The sequence below is a fragment of the Tasmannia lanceolata genome, unplaced genomic scaffold, assembly GCF_043159265.1.
Source record: "Tasmannia lanceolata isolate RefF3 unplaced genomic scaffold, GAP_Taslan_0.1 ptg000002l, whole genome shotgun sequence".
Taxonomy (NCBI): domain Eukaryota; kingdom Viridiplantae; phylum Streptophyta; class Magnoliopsida; order Canellales; family Winteraceae; genus Tasmannia; species Tasmannia lanceolata.
This window is the reverse complement of record NW_027518679.1, coordinates 23,034,547-23,062,501: the sequence shown is the minus strand read 5'-3', so window position 1 is coordinate 23,062,501 and position 27,955 is coordinate 23,034,547. Positions and strand designations below refer to the sequence as shown.

At 37.9% G+C, this 27,955-nt stretch overlaps 1 protein-coding gene across 6 annotated transcripts; it reads right to left on the bottom strand.

The window, feature by feature from the left end:
* Positions 1-681: 681 nt before the first annotated feature.
* Positions 682-23,633, bottom strand: LOC143889767 (uncharacterized). Of its 6 annotated transcripts, none has more exons than XM_077394212.1 (8): positions 23,477-23,633; positions 15,444-15,683; positions 12,085-12,190; positions 9,095-9,277; positions 2,980-3,429; positions 2,038-2,121; positions 1,873-1,957; positions 682-927 (listed from the first exon to the last, which is right to left on the bottom strand). In XM_077394212.1, exons 1-7 carry the CDS (start codon positions 23,504-23,506, stop codon positions 1,893-1,895), a joined length of 1,158 nt encoding a protein of 385 aa, XP_077250327.1. In that variant the 5' UTR covers positions 23,507-23,633; the 3' UTR covers positions 682-927; positions 1,873-1,892. The 6 variants fall into 6 exon arrangements, with proteins under 6 accessions (XP_077250327.1, XP_077250390.1, XP_077250514.1 ...); XM_077394275.1 differs by having other exon boundaries at positions 1,878-1,957; XM_077394399.1 differs by having other exon boundaries at positions 1,873-1,954.
* Positions 23,634-27,955: the final 4,322 nt, after the last annotated feature.

Sequence of the window (27,955 nt, the reverse complement as noted above, 5' to 3'; positions counted from 1 at the left end):
TTGCGACTCCCTATTTTGTATGTAGTGGTTTAACCGCCCAAAACTTATACTTGGGCACCACAACCTATATACCTCGAATGAAGCAGATATAGATAGCTAAAACTTCTTTAGATAGCTAAAACTTCTTTTCCCATCAAGCTAATCATGATAACATCATAGATACAGGTGCTATCACCGCCCTATGCTTGCATTAAAAACACATGTCGTCCTAAGCATAGAATCCAAGGATAATAGCTACCTCTTATCAAAATCATAATACATTTGAAGCCATCACGGCTGCAAATGTGAACAAGCACAAACCCAACATTTAACAAACACAAAAAGGGGACATTTTACCGTCCGTTGGGGTAAGGCACCCGTACTGGACTTCTAATATTAAGGAGTTGTTGGGTTTCCTTGGATAGGAGAGAATGGAACTAGTGTTAGGATTAGACTTAGTCACTTTGAGCCAGGTAGATTCTTTCTTAGTTGAGTTGAGTTGAGTTGAGTTGAAGTTGTTGGGTTTAGAACACAGGACCTACCCTGAGGGAATAGTTCTGGTAACATGTGAAGCAACCAATTACTATAAAAGCTTAAGCTGTTAAGAGTTGGTGTCATTTGACCATATTTATACTTAACATAGAGATAGAGAATAGTTCTGTTCTGATACCATGTGAAACAAAGTACTCTAAAAGCTTAAGATGTTAAGAGTTGGTGTTATTTTGATCATATTTATACTTCAACATAAAGATAGAGAGGCTATGGACAATCGAGATACGAAAAGGCTCACCTATTTCAGGTCATTTGTAGCTTTTTTGGTGGGTAAGTTGAGATTGAACTTACCACCATGGGGCATAAAAACAATCAAACTATTCGATGCGTTTCAAGATCTACAAATCCTCATTCCAAAATCACAGAATGGGGAAATTCAGGAACTGACGAAAAAATCTACACGAGCAACAAAAGAATAAATTAGGAATTTAATTAGAGATTAAGGAAAGATGGCAAAGGTGATGCAGAGATTGTGTCTATCACAATCATTGATCATCTTGCTGATCAATTCTTACAATGGAAGGGCCGACCACATCAGTAGATCGTTATTTCCAGATCCTATTACAGCCACAGGCCCAGAGATCAATTAGTCAGCCACAGGCCCAGCGATCAATTAGTTTTTATTTCAGTTGGTTGCTGCTTTAGCAAATCTACTTGCTAAAATCAGTTTTTTATTTCAGATAGTTTTAACTTCCAGCAAGTAGTGATCTTTAGAGAGTTTCTATCAGTCAGTTTTATTTCCACCAAGTAGTGTTCTTTAACTAGTCTTTATTTCAGTCAGTTTTTGTTTTAACAAGCAGTCATTTTCCTTACTTTTTATTTTAGGATTGTTACTAAATCAGTTGGTTGCTATTTTAGTTGCAAGAATATTTAAATTAAAGTTTCTGTTTTAGTTACAAGGGTGTTTTAAGTTGGTAGTTTCCATTTAGTTGCTTTGCAACTTAAAGAAAGTGTTTATATTAGGAAGTTTCTTTTTACAATGTATTGCAATTAAGAAAGGGGGCGTGGTGATTAAAAACCCAACACAGAATTGTAAAATGGGAGTTTTTTAGCCTGAATAAACATCAAAGAACCCTTCAACTTGGTAGCTTGTTTTCATCATCAACATAGCATTGCTATTGCTATGTTTGTTGACTTTTATAACTTGGTAGCATTGTTAACTTTTTAATCCAGGACATTATCTGTGTCAACCTGGTAGCATTGTTGACTTTTTAATAAAAGAACCCTTCAACTTGCCTGCTTGCTATTGCTTGTTGACTTTTATAATAATAATAATTATAACAACAACAATAATAATGCAAAATACATTTGAGTTCCAAAAAGGTCAGAGTAAGAACATACTTTACCATTTGGAGTACTGATCAATCACTTCCAAATTCTTCATAACTTAAACCTTCCGATATGGTGTCAAGCTGCTTATTGTCTTCTGGGCACCAAGAGAAAGACATACATTAACTACCAAAATTGTGACAGAAAAATATACAAAAAAATTGAAGAAGACCTTACCATGGCATTCCCTCCCAGGAGAATCCAGGACATTATCTGCGTCAGTTGCTAGGAAAGGGGACCTAGAGTAATTCTCCAATATATCTTCAAATAGCATTAAAGCTCAATGATTAGTTCTGAGAATTAGAAAACAATAAATAAAACAGAGACTATGTTACAAATATATATATATATATATATATATATATATATATATATATATATATATATATATATATTTGGGTTTACATCGGGACAATAAAAATAAAAGGGAAAGATACAGATACACCCCCTCAACTATGGTCAAATTCTACTTCTAACCCTGTGGTATCGAAGGTACCAAAGACACCCCCTCAACTTTCTGACATTTTTAAGTAGACTGACATTTTTAAGTAGAACCCCCCCCCCCCCCCCAACGACTTTTCAAAATTCATCAAAAACACCGCCTGACAATTTCTTCGTTCCTGTCAACCCCGTCACATAACAAGCATTATTGAAAACTAACAGGGTGTCTTTGGTACCTTTGATACGACGGGGTTAGAAGTGGAATTTGGCCATAGTTGAGGGGTTGTATCTGTATTTTTCCCAAAATAAAATTAGGGCGATGATATTTTCACCCCCACTACAGTATGCATTCGCCCCCCTTTTAACGTGATTTGACGTAAAAAAGTGTTAAAGTTGCCCACTGTTCACATTATAAGGGCGAATGCGTATTGCAGAGGGGGTGAAAATATCATCTCCCATTTAAAATATATAAAAAATATACAAAATGTAAGAAAAAAATAGAAAATAAAAATATCGGGATATCGTGATATTATCGCGATATTTTACGATAAAAATGAAAATATCGCTATATTTTTAAAATCTGGGGGGATTATTTCGGGATTTTGTCATTTTATCAAAATGCAGTGATAAAAATGCGATATTTTGAAAATGTCGGAGAGAGAGAGAGAGAGAGAGCACCAGAACTCTGAGAGAAGTCTGCTGTTAAATCAGAAAGGCTGAAATTCCGAGGAATTTGGCCTAAAAAACCAAACGAAGAAATATCAGCATCAAGGAGCGGTGGTGGTTCATTCAACGTTTGGTGGTTAAACTCTCCAAGCATCGGGCGAGTTTCCATATTGCCATCAGTGGTAAATGTAAAAGAACTGTTTGAGTAGTCAGGTTCCGATTTGATTGCAATCCCATTCATTCCTTGTACCATTCCCATGTGTGAATTCTGAGATGAGAGCATGGTAGTTGCGACATCCATTCTTTCCGCTTGTCCAGGAGTGGCGTCAGTATGTATGCTTTGACGAGTTGATGTTGCTCCATTTGCAAGAGCATTTGATGGAGCTAGAGGGAGCTGCGTGTTGTTTGGTCTTGAATTAGTTACTGTATGTTCTCCAACGTAGCATGATGGACCTTGGTGCACTACAAGGAGTGGTATAACATGAGATGTTTGCGTATTCACACACACATACACACAAAAGGAAGAACGAGATCTACTTGATCACCATTCACGCAATGGACAATTAAGCCGAAATTATAAGATTTTCACCAAATTGCCACTAGAAATTTTATTTTCGGTTGAGACCGAAACCAAAACTGAAATTTCAAGCCTTGATTAAGACACTATTCTCCATATAACAAGTATCCAATACTTTTTAGCTTTGCAGACCATTCCAGGGACTAGTACATATTCCCAACCAGTCAAAGAAGCATTAATATAGATAGTGTCAGTCAACCTCCAAACATATAAAAGATGGGTTTTGAGAATCTATGGTTACAAGGTTTAAAATTCAGAAAAAACGGCCAGAAGTGAGCATATGTATATTAGTATGATACAAGCATATGAAACACAAGGAGGAATCTGCATCATGGGATAAACTCTTAGAAATAAAAAAAACTACCTATAGTTGAGTTCAAAAGAGTTTAGCCTGTGCAATTTGGAGGAGTCACTGTGCAGGAATTAGGCACCGCTGTCTAGTGTCACAGAAGCCAAAATGATTGTATACTCAATAATAGGTGGTCATGTCTCATCCAGACAGGGTAAATCTTGCCCAGATAGAAATACTACAGTATCCTCAAGAGCAAATAAGAAGAGTTGGATCACTACTAACTTATTGATCCCAGTGTTGAAGACTGAAGAGATGAGCAAATAAAATACGCAGAGATGAAGCATTATAAAACCTCATTTTCACCATGTAGTAAAAAAGTTTGATTCCTTTTAACACCGTGCACTTTGATATATGGGGTCCTTCCCCGATTGTATATGGGTGAATACTGATATTTTGTTTCATTTATAGATGATTTTTTGAGCGATACTAGGAAATAACTTATGGGAAGTAGAAATGAAGCGCAAACATCTTTAAGATCTTTCACAAGATGATCCAAATCATGTACTCTATACACAATAACTAATATCTTATGGGAAGTAGAGATGAAGCGGCATACATCTTTAAGATCTTTCACGAGATTATCCAAATCATGTACTCTATACACAATAACTTTGTATCCTGTCAAAACTAATCATCTTCATAGAAAGTGCTTGTTGCTATGGTTTCTTCGTGTATGATATCTAAAAGATTTGATAGAAGCTCCTTGCCCTTCCTGAGTGAAGAAGGCTAAAACAAAGTGAAATAGAAGCTCTTGAGAAGAATGATAAATAGGAACTAGGCACCTTACCACAATGAAAGAGGATAATAGGATGTAAATGGGTGTTCAATCTATCTGTTAAAGTATAAAAGATTAAATAACGAAGTCTCCAACACCTTGAGCTTTTAGAGTAATTGGTCGTTTCACATGGTATCAGAGCAAAGGTCATGAGTTCAAAACTCCTTGTTATTAAAAATTCACATGTAATGGCCAACCCAAAAGAGAGGCCACGTGTCGGCCAATCCCAAAAAGAGGGGCCACACGTGAAGGGGGAGTGTTAAAGTATAAAAGATTAAACAACACCATCTCCAACAGCTTAAGCTTTTGGTGTAATTGGTTGTTTCACACTAATGTTCACAAGTAGTGGCTTGATTGATTGGCATAAAGCTTGATTCATTGAAGATTCTCTCAAACATATAGGGTAGACTATCAAGAACGGTGTTACCGGGTTCAGTATCTACATTGTCGTATTGCGAGTTGGTTTGGAGCGAACCAGTACGAACTACGATTCATAACAATTCACACAAAATAAGTAAATTGTGAACTAGCTTTAGTAACAAACAATTCAACTTAGTTTCTACTCAAAAGTCTCCCCTCTTGATAACCTTCCATTTTCCCTTATCTTGATGTATTGGAGGAGAGATGAATATTCCTTATAATATTGTTCAAAAAATATGTTCTTTATAATGCTCCCACTTTCCTCTTGTACATAGGGAATGAGAATCAATCTTCTTACTGCGAATTCATATGCTGTTTTGTTTCACTCATATAACTATGTGGTTTAGTTCATCGACCCAAATGGTGAATAAAAAAATCAAGATATCTAGTCAATACATTCAACCTCTTTCCTAGAAATAAAGGAAAGAAATAAAAGTTCATGTTCCAACGAATCACACGTCCAATATATCATCTAAAATGGAAATATCTGTTTCTTCCTCATAGAGTGCGGGGGTGGCAATAGTGCACCTTCCCGTCGATGTGGACTCTTGGGGAAGATCAGCCTAAAGTGATCCAATTTTTTTCATCGGGTCCGGGTGAAGACCAAAGATCTTGAGCGACCGATCCGGCAGAACAACTGAACAATGAAAATAAATGGCGAGTGCCTGATCGAATTGATCGGATCATATAGGAACAAGGTTCAAATCTCTCGGTTTGTTAGGATGCCTCAGCTGCATACATCACTGCACTTCCACTTGACACCTATCGTAAATTCGTAATGATAAACAGCTCATCGAAGTGAGCATTGTAAAAAATCTCTTGAAGCACAGCTCGAGGGGATTACAAGCGCAACAACCACAACATACTTTTGATAGATCTGAAAGGTAGTTAACGGGGCGAGGCAAGCAGGGCGGAACAAACAAGAAAGGAAGGAAGGCAGTCAAGAATAAAGATCTTTCTTATACGAGCTAATATTCATGGGAGAGTTCGCCCTAAGGTCTATCAGAGCAAAGGTCATGAGTTCAAAACTCCTTGTTATTAAAAATTCAAATGTAATGGCCAACCCAAAAGAGGGTCCACGTGTGCCACGTGTAGGCCAATCCTCAAAAGAGGGGCCACACGTGAAGGGGGAGTGTTAAAGTATAAAAGATTAAATAAGACCATCTCCAACAGCTTAAGCTTTTGGTGTAATTGGTTGTTTTGCACTAACGTTCACAAGTAGTGGCTTGATTGATTGGCATAAAGCTTGACTCATTGAAAAAGATTCTCTCAAACATATAGGGCAGACTATCAAGACCAGTGTTACCGGGTTCAGTATCTACATCGTCGTATTGTGAGTTGGTTTGGAGCGAACCAGTACGTACTACGATTCACAACAATTCACACAAAATAAGTAAATTGTGAACTAGCATCAGTAACAAACAATTCAACTTAGTTTCTACTCAAAAGTCTCCCCTCTTGACAACCTTCCATTTTCCCTTATCTTTATGCATTGGAGGAGAGATGAATATTCCTTATAATATTGTTCAAAAAATATTTTCTTTATAATGCTCCACCTTCCCCTAAATTTAGGGATTTGAGGAGAAACTAATCAGTACTTAGAAAAATGACAAATTACAACCTCCCAAGAAAAGGTTGGAAGAAGAAAGTATCAAGTAAGACTTCCTATATGAAAGTTTTTTTCCTCAAAAAACAGAGTACATATATACCTGATGGTTGTCGATTTCTTAAAATCACTACTCTCTATCTGATAGTTGTGTTTCTTTTAATCTTTTTCTGAAATCTCTGCAAAGACTTACACTTTTCTTTCTACCTCTCGTGGAAACAGTGCAAAAAAACTAGATACTAGATGCTAGTGAGCCTGATTCAAACGAAAGTTGTGAAACACAAACTTGTAATCGCACGAAACAGTGAACTGAGCTACATAGATCAAAAGACATTTGTTTCTTCAGCCTAATTATATTTTGTCTAGGTGAAATTATCTGTGGTGGACACTAAGATTGCTCTACATCACCTTGATCTCAAGAATGCAATCCTTAACGGAGAGACTATAAAAAGTGTATACGACTGTTCCTCTTGGATTCACTGTACAAGAACTGATGAGAGGAATAGCCTTAAAAAAGGATCTATGGATTGAAGCAACACCATTACGAATGCTTTAAAAATGTTACTGAAGCCATGTTGAAAATGAAATTTAAGAGAATCAATTCAAACTATTTTCTGTTTGTGCATTGGAGGAAGGAGGTATACTAATCTTGTTAGCTATGTAAATGACCTAGTGGTAACAAGAGATGGTAGTAGTTACGTCAAAAATGGGATCACATGAACAAGATCCTTGATATTAAGGATCTTGGACCACTTCGATGCTTTAGTAGGATTGAAGTTGCCAAATCACATGAAGGATTTGAAAGAAACTAGAAAATTAGGTTTATAAACTGCTGACACCCCTAGTGTATAATAATCTTTTAGCCCCAATGATGATACATTTTAAGATGACTCTAGGCTATGAGAGAGGTCAGTGAAAAAGTTGATTTAACTATTACCAGACTAGAACTTGCTTACATTTTAAGTTTAATTAGCCAGTTTATGCTTGCAACTCGAATGTCATATCTTAAGGTTGTTCATTGGATATCACGGTACCCCAAGAAGTTCCAATGTCGAGGTATCCTATATGACAACCCCCCCAACCCACGCACCCACCCACACACAATAAATAGCTAAATAAGAGGGGCAAAGGGATAGCGAGATAGATGGGCTAGCATCTTACTAACCTTTCCAAGGCATCTCAACATGGATTCAAGGTGTCTCACCATGGAGTCAATGCATCTCAGGTGTGGGGTTTCCTCATGATTTGCACAAGAGCAAAAAAGCCATATTTTTAATCAATATTCCATCCATGCTCAAAAATGACAACAAGCCTTATATATAGAGACTTGGAATACTAAAAGGCATAAATAACTTTCGCAACAACTTCTAAAGAACCTAGAGAACTTTCTTTTGAATGATAAGAACCTAGTGAACCTAAACATTTAATTAATTTAAACACTTACTTTCTAGACCATAAATGACTTAAAAACTTTGACTTAAATGACTTAAAAACACTTCAAAGACCATAAATTACTTAAAAAATTAACCTTCATCTAAAAAACAAAAATAAAGACAATTATACCGCTAAAAAGCCTAAAGCACTTCTAACAGACCCCACCATCATATTTAGCGTCTTATTTTATTCTCGTGAAGGATGGTCCCCATCAATATCCATATATACACCAATGAGAATCTTCAAGTATAACCAAGTTGCAATCCACATTTTCTCTAATTGAGTATTTCATGACAGAAAAAAACATAGGGAGATGGACTTATGCGAGAGAAAAGGTAACAATAAGGAAAATCAGTTGATATGTCCACCAAGGCAATTAGACAGAAAACAATGACCATCAAGGACATATTATGATCCTTGAATTTTTCTACCAAGAGCACTTCTATAGATCCATCAATTAAAAATGAAATAGTCCACGTGAGAGAGATAACTTGACTCTCATCTCTTTTTTTTCGAATGGTAATCTTGACTCTAATCTCTATACCCTCAAATCTTGTAATTATATTTCTTTATCATCATCAATGAGAAAATGGAGTAATCAACTAGTACTTTTAATACTTAGACCATATTCAATAATATCAATTATATTTCATTCATCATACTGTTAGAAAACCTTACTAGATGCATCTAACACAATCATGATTTTTTTTTTTTTTTTAATGGCTAACACAATCAAGATTCTACATGGAAAAATATAACTCTCACGACAAAAAAATATTTAAAGCGCTAATATGAGCATATCCAATATGTGGTATGCTTCTCACCACACAAAGCATATAATATATTTGTAATCAGACCAAAAATCCAAATTTCAAGTAGAGGGAAAAGTAATTGCAATCAAGAAAGCACTTAAACGGGAGATAGTGGATACAACATGCTAGAGAAATATCCAATTAGTCATACATGATGAGGAATGTGATCCGCTGGAAATGGATTGAGATGAAACTCCATCTGGGCATATCTTATGCATGAGCTCAACCTGTTTCTCGAGCAACTTATTGAAAATCAGTAACTGGTGCTTCACCATCAACCGAACATGGTATGCCTTGAAAAATTCTTGATTTTCTTCTTCAAGTTTTTGCCAAACTGAAAAAGAAGAAAGAAATGCGACTACTGAAGATACTAAGTTAACCACAATAAAAATATTCAATATAAAACTAAATAATCTCTGATATACCTACAAAACTTATTGGTTAAATCCACGATCCAGAGAAATTACTTTGGCAGAAATTTTTCATCAACAAATTTTTATAACAATTATGTTAACTTACCGACTTCTCCAAAAGCAGCTATTGGAGAAGTTGGTAAGTTAATATGGTATTAGAGCCAAAGGTCTCGAGTTCAAACCTCCCGGATAGCGAAAATCCACATGCAATGGTCAGCCCAAAGTGCGACCACATGTGCCACGTGTTTGCCAAGTGGGCCACACGTGCAGGGGAGTGTTAAAGTATAAAAAAATAAATAACGCCTTTCTCCAACAGCTTAAGCTATTGGAGAAGTTGATAAGTTAATACTTACCGACTTCTCCAAAAGCTTAAGCTATTGGAGAAGTTGGTAAGTTAACAAATTAATAATTGCTCACAGATGACTTGTTCAGTCGAGGATGTATAATCAATCATTAGTCCCTTAAAAACAGTTATATAACTAGAATGGTCATCTTTATTGAAAAAATTAGAAAAACCACTATTCCTAACTCAAAAATGGCTCGATATATCTGACATGTCCCAATGATTCTGCAGTCCCATAGTCACATAAATTCCGACCACAGGTGAATAAAATGGCAATGATATGTGATTTTATTCCTTTTTGTTGAAAAAACCGATCTCATTAGGCAACACATTCAAATGCTTACTATTTTAAATATCAGACAAGAATAGTTTTAGACGACAATTAACAACTCATTTCCCACTGTTTTGTTTGCAAAAGACAAAATGAGTGTCGAACTTTGACGTTTTTATTTATTCATGTATGTTTTTCAACCCAATCTTTTTGAGAGAAACCTGTTTTCCCCAATTAAAAAGTCAGTACAAACCACTCAACCATGCAGAACATGATGATGCCATCTTTCATTCACTACATTTTTTTTTTGAATTTATGCAGTACATTTTTCTGTTGATAAATAACGACAAGTTCTTAAATTCATTACAAAATCATGCATCCAGCTGAACAATCAACTGGTAGGTAACCTTTGTCTTATAGATGGCAACTATATTGATACACCCACTTCAGAATTTATTATAATGTTCAAGGTGTTGTCCGGTGGCAGCTATGGTTTAGGTATCGTCTGATACTAATACATATTGGTCTTTCAGTCAAAATACATGAGTAAGAAAATGATGATATCATCCAAAAAATACACTTATTTTGAAAAATAGACCTAATTGCCAGTGACAATGCATCAAATAGTAAGGTGCGTACAAGATTTTGGGTTGTTTGATACACACCATGTTTCCAACACAAATTCATGGTGGTAGCCATATAATCACCCACTCACAGGTTACTGTGTGATTTCATGGAGAAGCGAAAAGCAAAGAACTGTGGCAAGGTGTAGCACAAGCTGGATACAAGCCAATGGTCGTTGTTACTGCTAAGTTGACATGGATTTGTAACCTAATCATGAATTGGCGCTTCCACGAAAATCTTGGGCTCTTCATTGTGATGATCGGTGCTAGTAGTCATATGTCAGTTGTTGGAAATGATCATATTTTAGTCTTAGGGGTATTTTGGTCATTTAAAGCAAACCCTATATATGTGACATGTAACTTGACTTATTGACATGAATGAATTTTGACTCCCATACGAAATCTCTCCACTTTTCTTCCTATCTTCATTAATTCATCAAAGTGAAACTAAATCTTTCTTGAATCCAGTTTTTTATTTACACAAAACACATTGAAATGGATCATCAGTTTGTGCATGAAAAAACAGGGGATGGTGAGTAGGTTCCATACTATATTTCTTCTCTTGAACACATCACTGATACTTTCAGGAAGGCAGTCATCATCAGTCTTTAGTTGACAAGCTACTGATGTTAGAAGAAAAGTCATCACCAGTCTTTAGGTGACAAGCTATTGATGTTTCAAGAAAAAATATTACCTTGATGATATATTGAATGTAAATATTTAGGGTCTGTTTGGATACGAGGATTTTAGAATCTTGGATTTCCTCAAAATCCAAGATGGGGACAAGAAAAGAAGGAGACAGTCCGTTCGCTTCTCTCTAGAATCCTGAATTAAGTAAGAAATCCAGGTATCAGAAATCTCTCCTCCATCTTGAGATTTCTAAAACCTGGAAACATGGGATGATCTCCTACTCTCTTGCTGAAGGAAAGAAGGGCGAGAAATCAGAAAATGAAGATCGTTCTCCTTCTTCTCTCATCTCCCATCTAGGATTTTGAGGAATCCAAGATTCTAAAATCCGTGTATCCAAATGGCCCATTAGAGTGCTAGTAGACTACAATGTGCAGGTTGTCTTCTCACATGCAGAGCACAAGGAGTGGCAGTCCCGGGGCGTCCACAAATCATTTTCCAAATGTTTAAGCATGTAAGTGCAATTTAGACATTTAATTTTCCAAATATTTAAGCATGAAACTGTAGTTTAGACATTTCATATATGTGATGAGATGCGCTCTATTAATGTCATTTGACATATTTTTGAGTCAATCAAGAATTTTGTGCAGGTTAACTCCATATTTTAATCTGCTCTCTCACTCACCTTCTTTCTTCATGCTTCTTCAATATTTCAATTTTCAAATACAAAACGCAAAGACAAATTCCACCACATTCAAAGATAACAAATGATTTAAGGAAAAGTTATGACATTTAGAAGTTTCAAGGAAAAATTAGTCACAACCACATAAAAATGATAAAGATTAGTAATAATGGATGAATTACCCAGTTCTGTAAAACCAGGCTCTATTTTCGCCTGAACCAAAAGAGTGTCCACCACTTCCTTTTGGTTCATGTAGAGTTGAAGACATCTTTCAATAAGATTTTGCACCTGCAAAAAGCATAAGGAAGATCTCCATGTGTGACAGTAAGAACATAATTTTTCTACATAGCAGAGAAAAGGGAAAATCAGCTGCATGTTTACCATGAGCCTTACCAAGTAAACTACCTACAAGGCCCTGTTCGTTTCAGATTGTTGCAACCGATTGTGTGCCCCAAACTGATTATTGGACTCCAAATTACGTTTAGTTTGGAGTCCAATAATCTGTTTGGGGTCCACAATCGGCTCCAACAATCTGAAACGAACAGGGCCTAACTATATTGCAATCATCACAAAGAAATAAAGATATAATCAGAAAGTAAATCATCAATATGTCAATGTGCATTTTCAACTAGAAATATAAAAAAAAAAACACTACACCATGAACAACTAAGCTTGATAAGAAAACTTAAATTACAACCTCACTACTATTAAAGGACACAGACAATTATACTGAGATACAGCTTGTAGCGTTGACAAATCAAGTAATCATAACAAATACCTTGTTAAAATTAAATGTTCATGGAAGATGTATTAGCCTAAAAGTGGGGGTTAATCAATGTACCGTAGACCATGAAGAATTGTCTTAGGATAGGAAATGCAAAATAAACTCTTAAAACAATTCAATTGAACAAAAAAACTATATTTGTCTATACATTGGCATAAGGATCCTCCAAAGCAGAGTGGTTGTCATAAGCCCGTTGATATTAATAGTAGATAATACATCATAAGAGAAGAAAGAATAAGTGCATCAACAATACCCTACCAAATAATTTCATCCTCCAAATGTTGCAGGAAAGAGGTAGTGAATTAGGTCAGACATTGATCAAAGGTTCCCAAAGGACAAGAAGTCCTATAAATTGTGTTATTGATGAAAGAGGAAGTTTTAGGTTCTATGTGAAACATATGAAAACAAGAGAACCAACATTGGCATAAAAAAGTAGGAATGAGTAAATAACACATAAATAGAGGGCTATGCGGATCCTCGACCATATATGAAATGGAATAAAGATGGACCCAGCTACTTGTGGATGTAACCACACCTAACATCACTATGGTTGGGCTATCTAATATGGGGGTCAGAAGTGAATTACAACATTTGCTTATTGGGATGTAAGGCTTTCCTGGATAACCATGATAAAAAATGATGTTGGGCCTTGATCAATTATTTCAAATTCAGGTGAAGCTGAGGGTCATCTAGACCCTCAAATTCCATACGAATGCTTCCTTTCTTTTCTCAATCCCTTCTCGTTGCTGAGGATGAGAAGTGCGCATAGGGATTCACCAGAGTGACAAAAGCGAATAATGTGGAGAATTAGAGAGATGTAAAACCTGTTCCGTTTCTTGGTTGTGAAGTCCTCCAGAATTCAAAGCATCTGGTTTTATCACTAGACTGTAACACAAAGCTCAACACTCATTTTAAGACGTCTTCAGAACTTTATTAGAAAACCATAATGATGCTTCTGTACATTATGCCTTTTTGAACACATACAACTGATTATTTTTTAAATTGCTGCAAGAATAATTAACTGATTCTGAAAATAGATATGGTCATATATATATATATATATATATATATATATATATATATATGAGAAAAGTGTTTCTAGTCTGCCGACTAGAGATCATTCTGTAGTCCGGCGACCCAAAAACATGGGTCCCACCTTATTTGGGTGATGCAAAGCATTCATTTGATGGGCCCTGACATAGAGAGGGTGTCCACAAAAAATCAGCTCCATAGGATCATCCCAACCCTGTGATTTGTGGAGCTTAAAATGGACGGCTATAAATCGGCACAAATCTGTCCATTTTTTAGCTCCACAAATGGAAGGGTTAAGATGATCCTATGAAGCTGATTTTTTGTGGACACCATATCTATGATGGGGCCTATCAAATGAATGCTTTAGATCACCACAAAAAATGTGGGACCCAAGTGTTTTTGGTTGCCGGACTAGAGAATGATCTCTAGTCGGCAGACTAGAAACACTTCTCTCTCTCTCTCTCTCTCTCTCTCTCTCTCTATATATATATATATATATATATATATAGAGAGAGAGAGAGAGAGAGAGAGAGAGGAAAATGATTGTGAGCTTGAAGCTCATATAGCTTATATGAGCTTGAGGGCCCAAACACATGCGTCCCACATTTTTTGTGCTGATCCATACCATTCATTTGCAAGGCCGCATCGTAGATAGGGTGTGTACCAAAAATCTGCTCCATTGGATCATCCTAACCCCTCCAAAAGCGGAGAGCAAAAATGGGCAGATTTGTAGCAATCGGTGTCTGTCCATTTTGCCCTCCACTTTTGGATGGGTTAGGATGATCCTATGGAGCTGATTTTTTATACACACCCTATCTATGTAAGGGCCTTTCAAATGAATGCTTTGGATCATCCTAACAATGTGGGCCCACATGTGTTTGGGCCCTCAAGCTCATATAAGCTATATGTGCTTCAAGCTCACAATCATTTTCCTCATATATATATATATATATATATATATATATATATATATATATATATATAGGGATTTGCTAAGGTCCATCGCAAAAGGCTTTTCGCAGCTGGTCTGTTGCAAGTCAGACCAGCCGTGAAATGCCTTTTGCGATGGACGCTAGCAATTCCCATATATATATATATATATATATATATATATATTTGAATGATAGATCAATTCATTAAACCACAAAAAGGGGAAAGATATGGTCAAATATACTAAATTATTTATAAAAAAAGGTAAGGTGGCCGCAGATCACCAAACTGATAGATAATGTCGTACTTGGAAGTTTAAGTATATTCCACCAAGCAAAAAAAAAATACGAGTCAAAATTTAAAATAACAAACTAAAAGTCTCTTAGATGGAAAACAATCAGATAGGCAAGTTGTTGATTCCGAGTGCATCATAAATTTAAGTATATTAAAATACGAGTAAAAATTTAAAATAACAAACTAAAAGTCCTTTAGATGGAAAACAATCAGATTCGCAAGTAGTTGATTCAGGGTGCCTCCATTCTACATTATTTGACACTTCTTGGACCAACCTAAATTTCACGATAAAATTTCAGAAAGAAAAAATGTATATGCAACAATAAGGAAAAAAATCCAATCGACTAGCATGCATCTCTCAAGACAGCACTATCAATAAGAAAATGTGCAAACAGAGTGCCACATAAGATCAAAGGCATAGAAGAGGATGAAAGATAGAGATTAAATATGGATGTTAGAATGAAAGATAAAATAACAATATAAATTCAGAAACCTCCTTACCAGTTGAATATCATGACGCGACACCCTTCTGACTTCTCCACTTGACATTTTTTGAGGCTCCACAATTGAACTAGGATTAGCATGAGAATCTATAATAGCCGATTGATCATTCCAGGAGACATGATGTCGAGGGACATCAAAAGACTGCTCATGTTGTCTAACAAAGTGGTGATAATAATCAGCTAATCGCTTTTCACTTTGGTGATGATTTAGTGATGATGGCAGCAGGTAACCTTGTACCTACGTAAAAGAAGAAATATCATAATATCAGGTGCTACGAGGCCAAAAATAACTTATAAGTACAGGACAAACAGTAAAACATAACATATTTGTACACTATCAAATAGAACCCAATCATCTGAGGCAAAGTCCAGTGAAGTAATGGAGATTTCCTACATGATTAGACCTAGCATATCCTAGGATCCGATGGCGAACGTCATTCTGATAGTAGGCTACCCAATGTTTTAGGTGATTGCCTAGTGACCATCCAAGGCCCAGGGAAAACCTTGTGACTTGGGATAAAAATAAAAGCCCCAAGGCCATAAAAAACTCATTTTCTCCTCTCAAAGAGCCATAGGTCTGTCACTCCTCACCCCTCTAAAGCCCCCAAAATACACTTTCTTTTGCACAGTTCTGGAAATCGGTCGGATCAAAATTCTCGAGTTTCTTTCAAAGGATTTCACGTAAGTCTAAGAAGCCAATTTATCCTCCTTTTGATCGCTAAGACTACCCCAATTATAGTGGAAGGTTGACATGAGCATATTCTGATGGGAGAGGGTAGATTTTGACAAAAAGGCAACAACTTCTAAAGATTCAAGCTTAGGTATGCTCCTATTTTTAGTTTCTATTACTTTATAAGCAGCTCATTATGAAGGAAAGTCCTACTCTTTGTACCTTTCTAGGCTGCTGACAATGAAGGAAAATCCTCTTAATGTCATTAAATAAAGTAGCAAGTCAGTAACAATGGGGTATAGATGTGGTGGGTAACAAACTCAACTAAAGACTTTGTGCTTATGTAGGGCTCTAAAGATTTCTTCCCATCACGGGCATGAGAGGCTAGTGAGGAGGTGGATGCTCCTACCAAAGGAAGGTGGGTCTACTCAAACCCTTTAATTCTACTCTTCTGTTTGTTTTGTAATTTTTTCTTTCTTTCCAAGTTTGTAACAATCACAAAAAATTCAAGATATCATGAAAATCACTGCAAATGAAGGTAATCCAGCTCTTTCACCAAAAAAAGGGCAACCTAGTGCACGAGGCTCCCGCCATTGAGGGGTCTGGGAAGGGCTAGATGTATGCAGCCTTACCCCTGCTTTGCAGAGAGGCTGTTTCCGTGACTCGAACCCATGACCACCAGGTCACAATGGAGCAACCCGTGACCACCAACTCTTTCACCTACAGTTTCATAAATTACTCAACCAAGCAAACCAATGATGCCCTTCTCAGGCACCACCGATCACTCTCTCCTAGAGAACTAGCTAGACTTATATGCCATGTCGAGCATCTGCAAGAAGAACCACAGAAACCATAACTAGCTAGACATCTATGCCATGTCGAGCATCTGTATGAAGAACCACAGAAATCATAACTAGCTAGACTTCTATGCCATGTCAAGCATCTGCATGAAGAACCACAGAAATCATAACGGAAGGAACAGAATAGGATGAAAAAACATAAGAGGACATCACAAGAAGCATTTCTCTTGAGATGCCTACTATATATAGAGTGAATGTTGAAAACATGGGAAAGACTAGTGTCAGTTGCCTCCAGCCAATGCAAAATGCCTCTATATGTAGAGTGAATGTTGAAAACATGGGAAAGACTAGTGTCAGTTGCATTTAGTCAATCCAAAATCTATTATCTACAATTATACAACCAAAAAACCTAACCATAATTTCCTACCCAAACATCAAATTTAGCCTAAAGAATGTTATCCCATAATAAAAATATTGCACGAATCAGCTTGCTAGATACCAAACATGACGAACATAGAAATTATGTTGAATCCAACCAATTACACTAATATATCAAACCGTAAACAAAGTAATCATATCCCCAGAGTAGATATTCACAGTGAAGAGAACAATAAAGAATTGGATGTTGACTTCATTGACGTCGCACATTTGCATTGCTGACTAACGTAGAACTTCAATTTCCGCGTGTCTTTTAGGTTCCCGTCGAAGTTCCTTTAAGTCTACAAGAGCTTAGATGTCCGCGCATTCAAAGTCCAAGTCTGAGTGTCACAAACAATTTGCAAGAGTTCAAACGACCTTTAGGGGCTGTTTGGATATGCAGATTTTAGAATCCACGTTTTTAGTTTGAAAACAGTGTAAAGGAGGGTTCATGATCAAGCTGATGTATGCTGTCCTGACAGCATTTCTTGGATTTTAAGTGAGAAATTCAGGTTTTAAAAATCTCTCCCGCATCCTGAGATTTCTAAAACCTGGAAATATGGGCGGATCTGCCACTCTCTTGCTGACAGAAAGAAGGGCGAGAAGTAAAAAACGACGGCTGGTCCGCTTCTTCTCTCGTCTCTTAGCTACAATTTTGAAGAAATACCGGATTCTAAAATCCGTGTATCCAAACAGCCCCTTAAAATCCCACACGACTAAATCCGCCCTTAGGGAAGGTAATTTGTATAATACCCATAAAAGACAAACTCCAATAAGGGCAGATGGGGAATATGTCCAACAAGCTTTTTCTTTGGTTAGGTTCTCAAGTGTACCTCCCTTAGAAAGTAGAAGGTCAACAAGGGCATTCATGTTGACAAAATCGGACAAGGATTTCATCCCCGATGAGATTCTAGTGCAACCTCACTTTTTGTCAAGAAAAAGGGTCGCATTAAAGTCTCCCCAATACACCACTGGATCAACCAACAGTCGTGAATCACATTTATCTTTGACCAAAAAGAGGACTGGAGGAGCAGAGGGATCCCAAAAAGGGACTGACCATACATCGTCGTAGAAGCCCACAAAGAATTGTCCACAATCATTCTTAACCTATACAAAGAACGCATTAATAAACTCCTCTTCGAGAATCGCATTCGCCTCATCGCAAGCTAACAAAATGCCCTACACAGAACAAATTGCACCAAGAGACACACAAGCAATGCTAGGGGAACAACCAATCCCTGTAGATCCAATCTCGACAAGCCTTCAAGCTTCATTGCTTATAGGAAGAAAATTGAAGGTCTGTGCCTCCATAACACCCCCTTAACATTGGCTTTTTGGATGTGGATCCCAAACCACACATGTTCCACCTCAGGATCTTAATAAAGAAACACTGACAGAAACACTCCCCCTACCAATGCTTCTGCAGCTTCCTGCTCGACCTTCCAGTAACCTAAAACTAGATGATCCCTCATAGTTAACATTGAACTCTACTCTAGCCACCTCCCGCTCTCTACGGAAAGCTAAACATCTTTTAGACCTTTTGGAGGCTAAGGGATTTTTCAATCACGCATCTCAATCGCTAAAAACAAAAGTCATGACTTCCTTTTTCACCCTCTCAAAAGATAAACCCAAAACCTTACTCATCTCTAACATATGCTTCTCCACTAACTCCGTGTATCTCCTTATCTGAGACATAATCAGATCATTTTCATTGGGAGCCCATGTAATAGGTTCCTTGATTCCAAACATCTATCTATGCCATCCAAATCAAGAAGTTGGCATTCAAACAGGTTGCACAAAGGAGACTCACAACGGCTCTCTTCCCAAACCTGACCAAAGACCATAAGGGGATGATCCAGAAAACTGAAAAGAGAGGGCTCTAAGGAGACCTTCCTACTGAGATCTGGATCAACTGGACTAACCCCCAAGGGATCGGCACCATCATTGCTGCAACTTATCGGCATGTCAGGAAAGAGGAAAGATAAAGAGAAATTGAAAGGATACATACCTTTCAGTAATAGGTAGCAATTTTATATGGGAGCTCTTATTTATTGAGCACTAGGAAGCAAGCTAGCTACCCTCCTATCAGTCTCTCATCATCTATTGTTGCATCATGCCCTGTTAGAGCGCCATGCAGAGCAACAATGGCACGTCACCACCATGCAGAGACCAGACAGAAATCAAATAGGGTAAGAAAACTATATGATGTCAATTCAGTATGTGTGCTCTGATAAAGTTTGCTACCATAGCTGGCTTCCCTCAATGCAGATCTTCTCTCATTTTCAAGAATAGATTGGATAAAAAGTAACATATATAGAGTCATACCGGCTTAGATTCTCTTCTCTAAGTTGTGGCTTTTTATTTAATAAGACACATGTGCCTGAAGAACGTAAATACTCAACAGGTTCAATGGAATCCGCCTACTAGGTTAAGGGGGAAGTATGGATTCAAACGTGGATGAGGGAATAAGTGGTCCTTAAGGAAGAGATATGGAATCTTTCTCAAGGGATTCGTCTTTGTGAGAAGACCTAATATCAATGTTAAAGCGAGTCGTTGATTTCCTCTGTTGTCTGGATCCTAATAGTGTTGATAAAAGCCGGGCTCTGTGACCTTACTACTATAGATGGCAGCCTCCCAATTGTTCGTGTTTTCATGGATTTATCCTTGGAACTATTGATCCCTTATGCTCCTCTTATAGCAAGGCCGAGCTCATTCTGAGCGAAGAGTTGAGCTTAGAGCATGTCCATACATGTGTCTTTCAACTTTGCTTGGTGATAGCTCGGGACAAGCTCGATGACTTTGGGCCTTCTGGAGCTAGCTAGTTTTGAGTTGTTTCACTTAATTTCATATTGGTTGATCCTATTAGATTAGGCTGTAGCCACAAAGAGATAAAGATCCATAGAAAAAACTCCAATAGAAACTAATTGGAATAGCTAATATCTGTGGCCTTAGCACTATAGCCGGTAGCCTCTCAAGTGCTCATGTTTTTCACGGATTTCTCCCTAGAACAATCAATCCCTTCCATTCCTCTTATAGCAAAGCCAAACTCGTCCCGAGCGAAGTTTTGAGCTTACAACATGTCCGTAAATGTGCCTTTCAACTCTGCTTGGTGATAGCTCAGGACAAGCGATGACTTTGGTCAATTCTGCAGCTAGCTAATTTTGACTTGTTCTCTTAATTTCATATTGGTTGATCCTATTAGATTAGGTTGTAGCCACAAAGAGATAAAGATTCATAGAAAAAACTCAAATAGAGACTAATTGGAATTGATACTGATTGTTCAATTTTGTGACAAATACACCAAACCAACACTCTTATTGGCCTCTGAGTGCACCGGTGGAGTACAAGGCCGTATGCCTTGGTATATTAGAGGTGGTGATCTCTCATTGAGGCAAAGTACTAAATGGGGTCCTTACTTTGTGTCTCTGCATCCTGACCGCTTCTTGCTATGAGACCAGCGTGATTGCGCTCATCTTGTTGTGAACTAGAATCTCCTACTCAAAGACTTATATTTCTAGATCCCCTCGCTAATGTAAGGCTTATCCTCAAATCCCCTAATGTATCGTCCTCCCATGTCTAATATGGTGTCACCTATATTGAGGAATGTGTCATCTATATAACGAAGTCTGGAAGTCCACGCCATCCTCCTGTTAAGTAAAGAGTAGGGGGTCACGGGGATGGTGTTTCATCGCACAACAAGTCAACAACCTCCAGTCCTCTTCCTCCAATAGTCAAATATGTGCTCTCATCTTGCCCAATACTCAAACTCAGTGGCTCCTATGGGATTCTATCAACACCAATCACATGGAGGATTTTAGAGACTGAGATGCTGGAGAAATGATTGGATCCCCATCCTCATAGATCAGCAAGCTAGAATTCAGCTATGGTAGCAGTCCCAACCGATCTTGTCAGTGAATGCTAGGAGTAAGCCTTTGCACCTCTCCTCCCGTGAAAATATCAACTCTCTCAATCCCATGCCTGTTACATGTTGAACTACTCCCTCCTTCGGCTGTAGATTAATAGTAGTTGTGCTAGTTTCTAAGACCAAACCAATCAGATCCTCCAAACCTTTGAGTCCCGGAAGCACTAGCCCACCAAGCACCCCCGGGATAAACCCGCCCTCAGAAAATGAGCCACTCTTCAACAAAAGACCCGCGAAAATGGCCTCATTAAAGTCAGAGTTGAGTTGGGCCCCTCTGAAGTGCCTCAGTAATTACTGCCTGGCCATCTTGGACACCCAACCTGAAACTCTCATTCACACTAAGACCCACCAAGCAATCAATACACTAGACGGTATCTAACCCATGGATTTAAATTTTGATTTCGTTCCCAATTTCGGCCTTGGTCGAAACTGAAATTTCGGCCGAAATCCGGTAATTAAAAACGAAATTTCATTTTTTTGTAACAAAATTTTGGTCGAAATCTTGTTAAAAAAAAAATTAAAAATCAGCATTCCAACGAAATTTCCAAAATTTCAACCGAAATATGGTAAATTTCAGTCATTTTTGGTTTCGGAACATTTCAAAAAAAATCTCCCCCATTAAGTATGTCAGCGACCCCCTCGCCCCCCCCCCCCCCCCCCCCCAACCCAAAACCAAAGATAAAAAGTTCATGTTCTGTTCAAAATTTAAATCGAACGCCTCCCACCCATTAACTACTGCAGCAATCTGGGGACCAACGTTCAAATGTTTTGCGAGGCACTCGTTGGGAGAATCCATGTGGCATCCATCCTCCACGATCGAACCAAAAATCTCACACCTCGATACACCACTACAGGGGCATCCCTGACAGCAACTCTATCCGAATCAGAAAACATAGTCTCCAAGGTTCTACAACTTTCTCTCCTCCGCCACTTTCACATATCTCCCTCCATCTCTGTTCCTTCGGACATCCCAGCTCCCATCATCTTGATCACCAATCGCCTGAACCACCTCTATGCCATCTAAACGATTAGTGATCCTCTCCTAATTAATCCCCAAAACTACAATTCGGGGAGAAGGTTCTCGCAATCTTATTCTACGAGGGGCTCCTCTCGACGACCTTCCTCTCTGCGATCCTTCTCTCTAGGTCTCTGCTCTCCGAATCATCTCGAAACTTACAATAAGGACAACATGAGGGAATTCATTAATGTAACAATTAACATTACAATGCTGTTACAGTATTCGTTGTATCAAATCAGAAGTTGGAGCAGCCATTATGTCAAGATGATTTTGACAGCTCAATTCGAAATTCCAGAATAAATGAAAAGAGTCATTTCTGCCCTGAATCATTTTATCATGCATGAAGTTTTGGAGTTTCAACCTAGTTATAAGCATGATTTTAAATTTTGACCGAAATCCGAAATTTCAGATTTCAGTGGAGGCCGACACTGAAACACCCAAAACCGAAATGGTCATTTATTTTGGCCGAAATTTCGGAATTTCGGTCGAAATTTCAGTTTTTCCGAAATCTGACCCAAAAAATCTGTTTCTTTTTAATTAATTTAATATTTCACCGAAATTTAATATTGAATAAAACATTTGTTTCGATTTTTGTACTAGATTTCACCGAAATTTCGAAATTTCAAGGTCCGAAACCGAAATTTTAAACCTTGGTTATAAGCATGGTTTTAAATTTCAACCGAAATCCGAAATTATTTCGGTGGGGACCGAAACCGAAATTTTCCGAAATTCAATTTTTTGCCATTTACCAAATTTCGGTCCTAAATTTTGATCTAATAACATTATTTAATAATATAAAAAAAGTGTTAGAAAATTTCGGCCGGAATTTCGGTCCGAAATTTCGAAATTTGGGTCCAGAATTTGGAACCAAATTACCAAATTCGAAATTTCAGTAGAATTTCAGTTTTCCTTAAGTCCGAAACCGGTACCGAAAACGAAATTTTAAACCTTGGTTCTAAATACCCATCTAAGAAATTGAATTCAATTCCTATCCAACCACAATATCCATTTGCATAAGCTGTTAGAGTTGGTTACATTTAATCATTTTTATACGTTAATATATGAATCATCCAAAGGGTTACAAAAGCTTCAAATATTAAGATAATAAGTAAAGAAGAAGAAAAAACCCAAAAATAGAGACGATCCCGCAAAAAAAACGGATATGAGAAATTCTATCAAATGATGATAATGATGTAGCAATAACCTGATTAAAAGCAATTGAAGGATCCTTCATAAAACAAGAGATTGAGATTTCTCAGACGGACGGAATCAACGAGGATCGTCACAACTTCACAACTCCCTCTCTCTCTCTCTCTTTTCCCCTTGTTTCTTTTGCCCTTGTTGCTGTGTAAATAATGGAATCGTTATATAGAGTTTTTATATGGAAGATTATTTTTTCACCCCTAGTAGGATTATGCGCCACTGCACCCCTGTTAAGTTAAAAAGCCTTAACTTCTACTCACAATTCACGTTAATATGAGGGCGCATTATCCTACAGTGGGGCGAAAAATAAATGCCCCCAGACTTTAACGCTTTTTGACGGCAAATCACACTACAGTGGGGTGCATAATCCTACAGTGGGCGAAAAAATCTTGCCCTTTTATATGCAGCTAGAAAAAGGTAATAGTAGTTGTAAAATGATGGGCCCACACCATCAAAACATGAGGTGTAAAATGGTTGGGCCAACCCTAATGCATAGGTTTGGATAGAGATGATAGACCCCACATCATTAATCTTAGGGGTAAAACGGTGGGCTCCACCCTATGCATGAGTTTGGGTGGAGATGGTGGGCCCACCACCACATCAAAACATAAGCTGTAAAATTGTGAGCTCCACGTACCCTCATCACCTTAAGTGTAAAATAGTGGGTCCACAAGATCAAATGTAAAATGGTGGGCCCACCCATGCTAAGCTTGGGTATAAAGTGTTAGGGCCACCCTATCAAAACAAAGCATGAGGTATGCATAAAGAAATAGGTTTTCAGAGAGAGGCAGATAGATTATCTAGGCAATTTTGCAAGCCCTCTTTCTCGTTAGAGAAGTGCCAATTCAAATGAGTTAAATGAATAAGATGAGTTTAGCTATGAGGTGGCTCTCCTCTCACTGAAATGGCTTTTTGAAGTATCATTATTTATAGGAAAATGATATATTCGTCCCCTTTCTTCCTAGGGCAACCCCTTCTTACTTCTGTCAGTGTAAAAAGAGATTCATAAATACACAATAAGCGGTGGCCCGGAAAAAAAAGGGGATGCATATATCACTTCCCTATTTTATCAAAAAATTGATATTGGCACAGCCATGTTTTACTAAGTACACAAACTCAGCTTGTCTTTTTCTTTTTTAAGTAGCTTTGAGAGCTCTTTGGGAACTATAATAACCTTTGATCGTTGTTTAAATAATAAAAGACAATATGAGTTAGTGCAATTATCAAAACATGGTAGTGCCAATATCAGTAGCCTTTTTATTAAGTAAGAAAATCATCTTGCGGCATAACCACTGCCACGAGTACGGTGATGGATTTTCGCCCCCATTTCTTTCTTCCTTGGGCCAGCCCCCGCTAGTGTATTTATGAATTCCTATCTCCGACTTGATCAATTCTCAAAATCCAAAACGAACATAGCCTTAGGGCCCGTTTGGATGCCCACAAGATTTTGATTTGGATTTATCACATTTGCAGCCCTTTTTGCATTGTAATTTGGATCGGATCAAAATCTTGGATTTCTAATTCAGCAGGTGACAGTGAAAATATCAGATTTCTAAATTTGCTATGGAAATACGAAATTGGAAATCCACAGATCTCGCAGTTTCCTTCACCCTCTTTGCTCCTCAACCTCTCCCCTCCGCTAGGAAGCAAGGCTTTAAATTTCGATTTCGGTCTTGGGCGAAATCCAAGATTTCGGATTTCGGCCAAAATTTAAAACCTTGCTAGGAAGTACCCCCTTCCCTCTCTATCTCCCTCTACTTGAGCTGCTAGATCTTTTCAATTTGTATTCAAATACAAAATGGGAGGTATCCAAATGGACCTTAGTTTTTTTCCAAAATGAGGGTGAATGTGGCTAACAACGTTGTAAATCATTTCCATACGATGATCCTAACCCTCTGATCTATTGAGGGATTGCACATTTTGAAAACTTTTATAGATCGACTTTCAAAAATAAGGTCCCGTGTCATGGTTCTCTAGGTATTCATCTCTAAATAAAAATTTGGGAAAATTATAATTACACGCCCTCTAATTTATGACACATTCAACTCTAGCCCTGACTTTCAAAACTTGACAAGTACACCCCATGAGGTTTCAATTTGTATAAGTTAGACCCCCTCTGTCAACGGCTCATCAGTTTAACCTGACGGAAAGATCCAAATCAACCTGGGTTAAAATTTTAAGGACATAAATACCCTCATCACTGGTTTTAAGCCATTTGCAGAGGGATTTGGGTTTGCCACCACCGCCGCTGTCGCCATCACCATCTCCGGTCACCGCCATCGTCGCCATCTCTAGCCACTGCCATCATCGCCATCTCCGGCCACCGCCATCGTCACCATCTCCGGCCGTCGCCTTCCATTCTCGCACAATTCTGAAACCCTTTTCTGCCGTCCCTTTCTTCTACCCTCGACCCATTTCTAAAACACAAAAGCAAAAACATATATATATATATATATATATATATATATATATATATATATATATATATATATATATATATATATAGAGAGAGAGAGAGAGAGAGAGAGAGAGAGAGAGAGAGAGAGAGAGAGATCTTCTCTTCTTCAAGACATCCCCACCACAGAAAAAGAAACCCCACTCCATGACTATATCAAACCCCACATTTCAAGAAAAAACACAAAAAAAGACAAAAAAAAACCCTAAGTTTCAGACAAAGCATGATAATGATGTGAATGGAGACAAATAAAACCTCTAAATCTAGGGTTTGTGTTGATAAATAAACGAGGGTTTGAATCAAATCCTAATTTTCAGTTTTCAAGTATGAAAACCCTAATTTTTAGTTGGGGAAGACGAGGGCATTATAGTAATTTCCTCTTCTCCGTCCACTTCGTCACGTTAAAAAAACCTAGTGAAAGTCAGAGTTAAAGTTGAATATTTCAGAAACTAGAGGGGGTGTGTGTATTTTTCACTAAAAAATTTGATTGAAAAAATAGAAAATAGAAAATTGAGGATCGCTAGCGCCAAACGGGACAACCGGGTTGATATTGATCCAAACTGAGCAGACTTGCTACAATTGAAGCAGTTTGATGGTGCCGAGTGTCATTACCAAACTAAAGAGGCAGTAGAGATGTTATTACCAATATAGAGAGAATGGAAGAAGCATCCTAAACCTCAAGACTCTACTAGCAAAAAACCTTCTTTTTTAAAGTCATTTAGTAGGGAGGCCAAACTCATTCCACATGGGCTTGCAAGGCAGATAAGACAAGTAGTCTCCTAGTAATATGAATCAAAAGACTGGGAAATCCGCGCCAATCCAATTTCAAACCAAAAAGAGCCCACCCAAAAATCTGCGACTCCATCTTCGTAAAAATGATCAAAGAGCTATAGTCATTGCTAAACATACTGAAAAGCCACATACAAAGAACCTCTCCTGGAGTGCCCTCTTTGCAAATAAGTAAAACCAAGTCTCTTCTCAATTGAACTACTTCCCACCCATTAGAGATGAAGAAGGCAACATATAAATAAAAATTGCTGAGAAGGAGATCCAAGAGGCAGACAAGAAATGGGCCAACTGCTTGGGTGGCTATTTTCTCATAAGGAAGCCCTACTTCATGGCACTCAAAGACCATCTCTACAAGAAGTGGAAGTTAAAAGAGGGCTTACAGCTATATACTCTATCAAATGATTTCTTTCAATTCAAATTTACAAACCATGATGACTGCACTCAAGCGTTAGAAGAGACAAATCTCAACTATGGAGAATGAACAGTAACACTCATCCTTTGTAAATGGAATCCTGGCATTCCCTTAGAAAAGCTCCGTCTCACCTCCATTCTCATATGGATTCGGCTTCCAGGCCTCCCCTTGGAATATTGGAAAACATCTGCTATAAGTAAAATTGCCAGTGGAGTTGGAAAACCACTCTATATGGACAAGCAGACCACAGAAACAGGCAGTTTAAGTTATGCCCAGATCTGTGTTGAAATAGAGGCCAGAGCAGATCTCCCTGACTGCATCAATATAGCCACTCCTCGAGCGTCCAGAAGACAAACAATTGAGTATGACTGGAGGCCTACTTCATGCTCTGTATATAAAGAGTTCTGTCACATTACAGAGGCTTGTCACTGAAAAAGCAACTCCAGGTTCCATGAAAAGAAGGAAAAACAGGAATGGAAACAACTGGGGCAGAATAAGAACAACGAAGAGGAAGTGAAAGCAGGCCCACATATAATGACTTACAATTCAATGCCAAAAAGTTGTAAAGGAAGAGCCCAAGGCATCATGACCCGGGTTGTTCGGCCCTCTTCCATGGACATTGTTCAAAGGATTGGGTAGTGGTCTTGTTCTTACTATTGTATCATCTTTGTTCCTACTATTGTATCATCTTTCTTTTTTCTAATATATTGGTAGGGGTCCACCTAACCCAGCTTAAAAAAAAGTCAGCCCATTGCACGAGGCTCCTTCATTGCGGGGTCTGGGAAGGGCTACATTTACGCAGCCTAACCCCAGCTTAAACATAC

What these genes read in the sequence shown, in the direction of transcription:
- LOC143889767 (XM_077394212.1), bottom strand. Translation starts at nt 23,506, where the DNA reads ATGAAGGATCCTTCAATTGCTTTTAATCAG. An exon ending in CGCGTCATGATATTCAACTG is followed by an intron (nt 12,191 to 15,443) that starts GTAAGGAGGTTT and finishes TGCTTTTTGCAG; the next exon opens with GTGCAAAATCTTATTGAAAG. An exon ending in AGACTTCTCTCAGAGTTCTG is followed by an intron (nt 2,122 to 2,979) that starts GTGCTCTCTCTC and finishes TGCTATTTGAAG; the next exon opens with ATATATTGGAGAATTACTCT.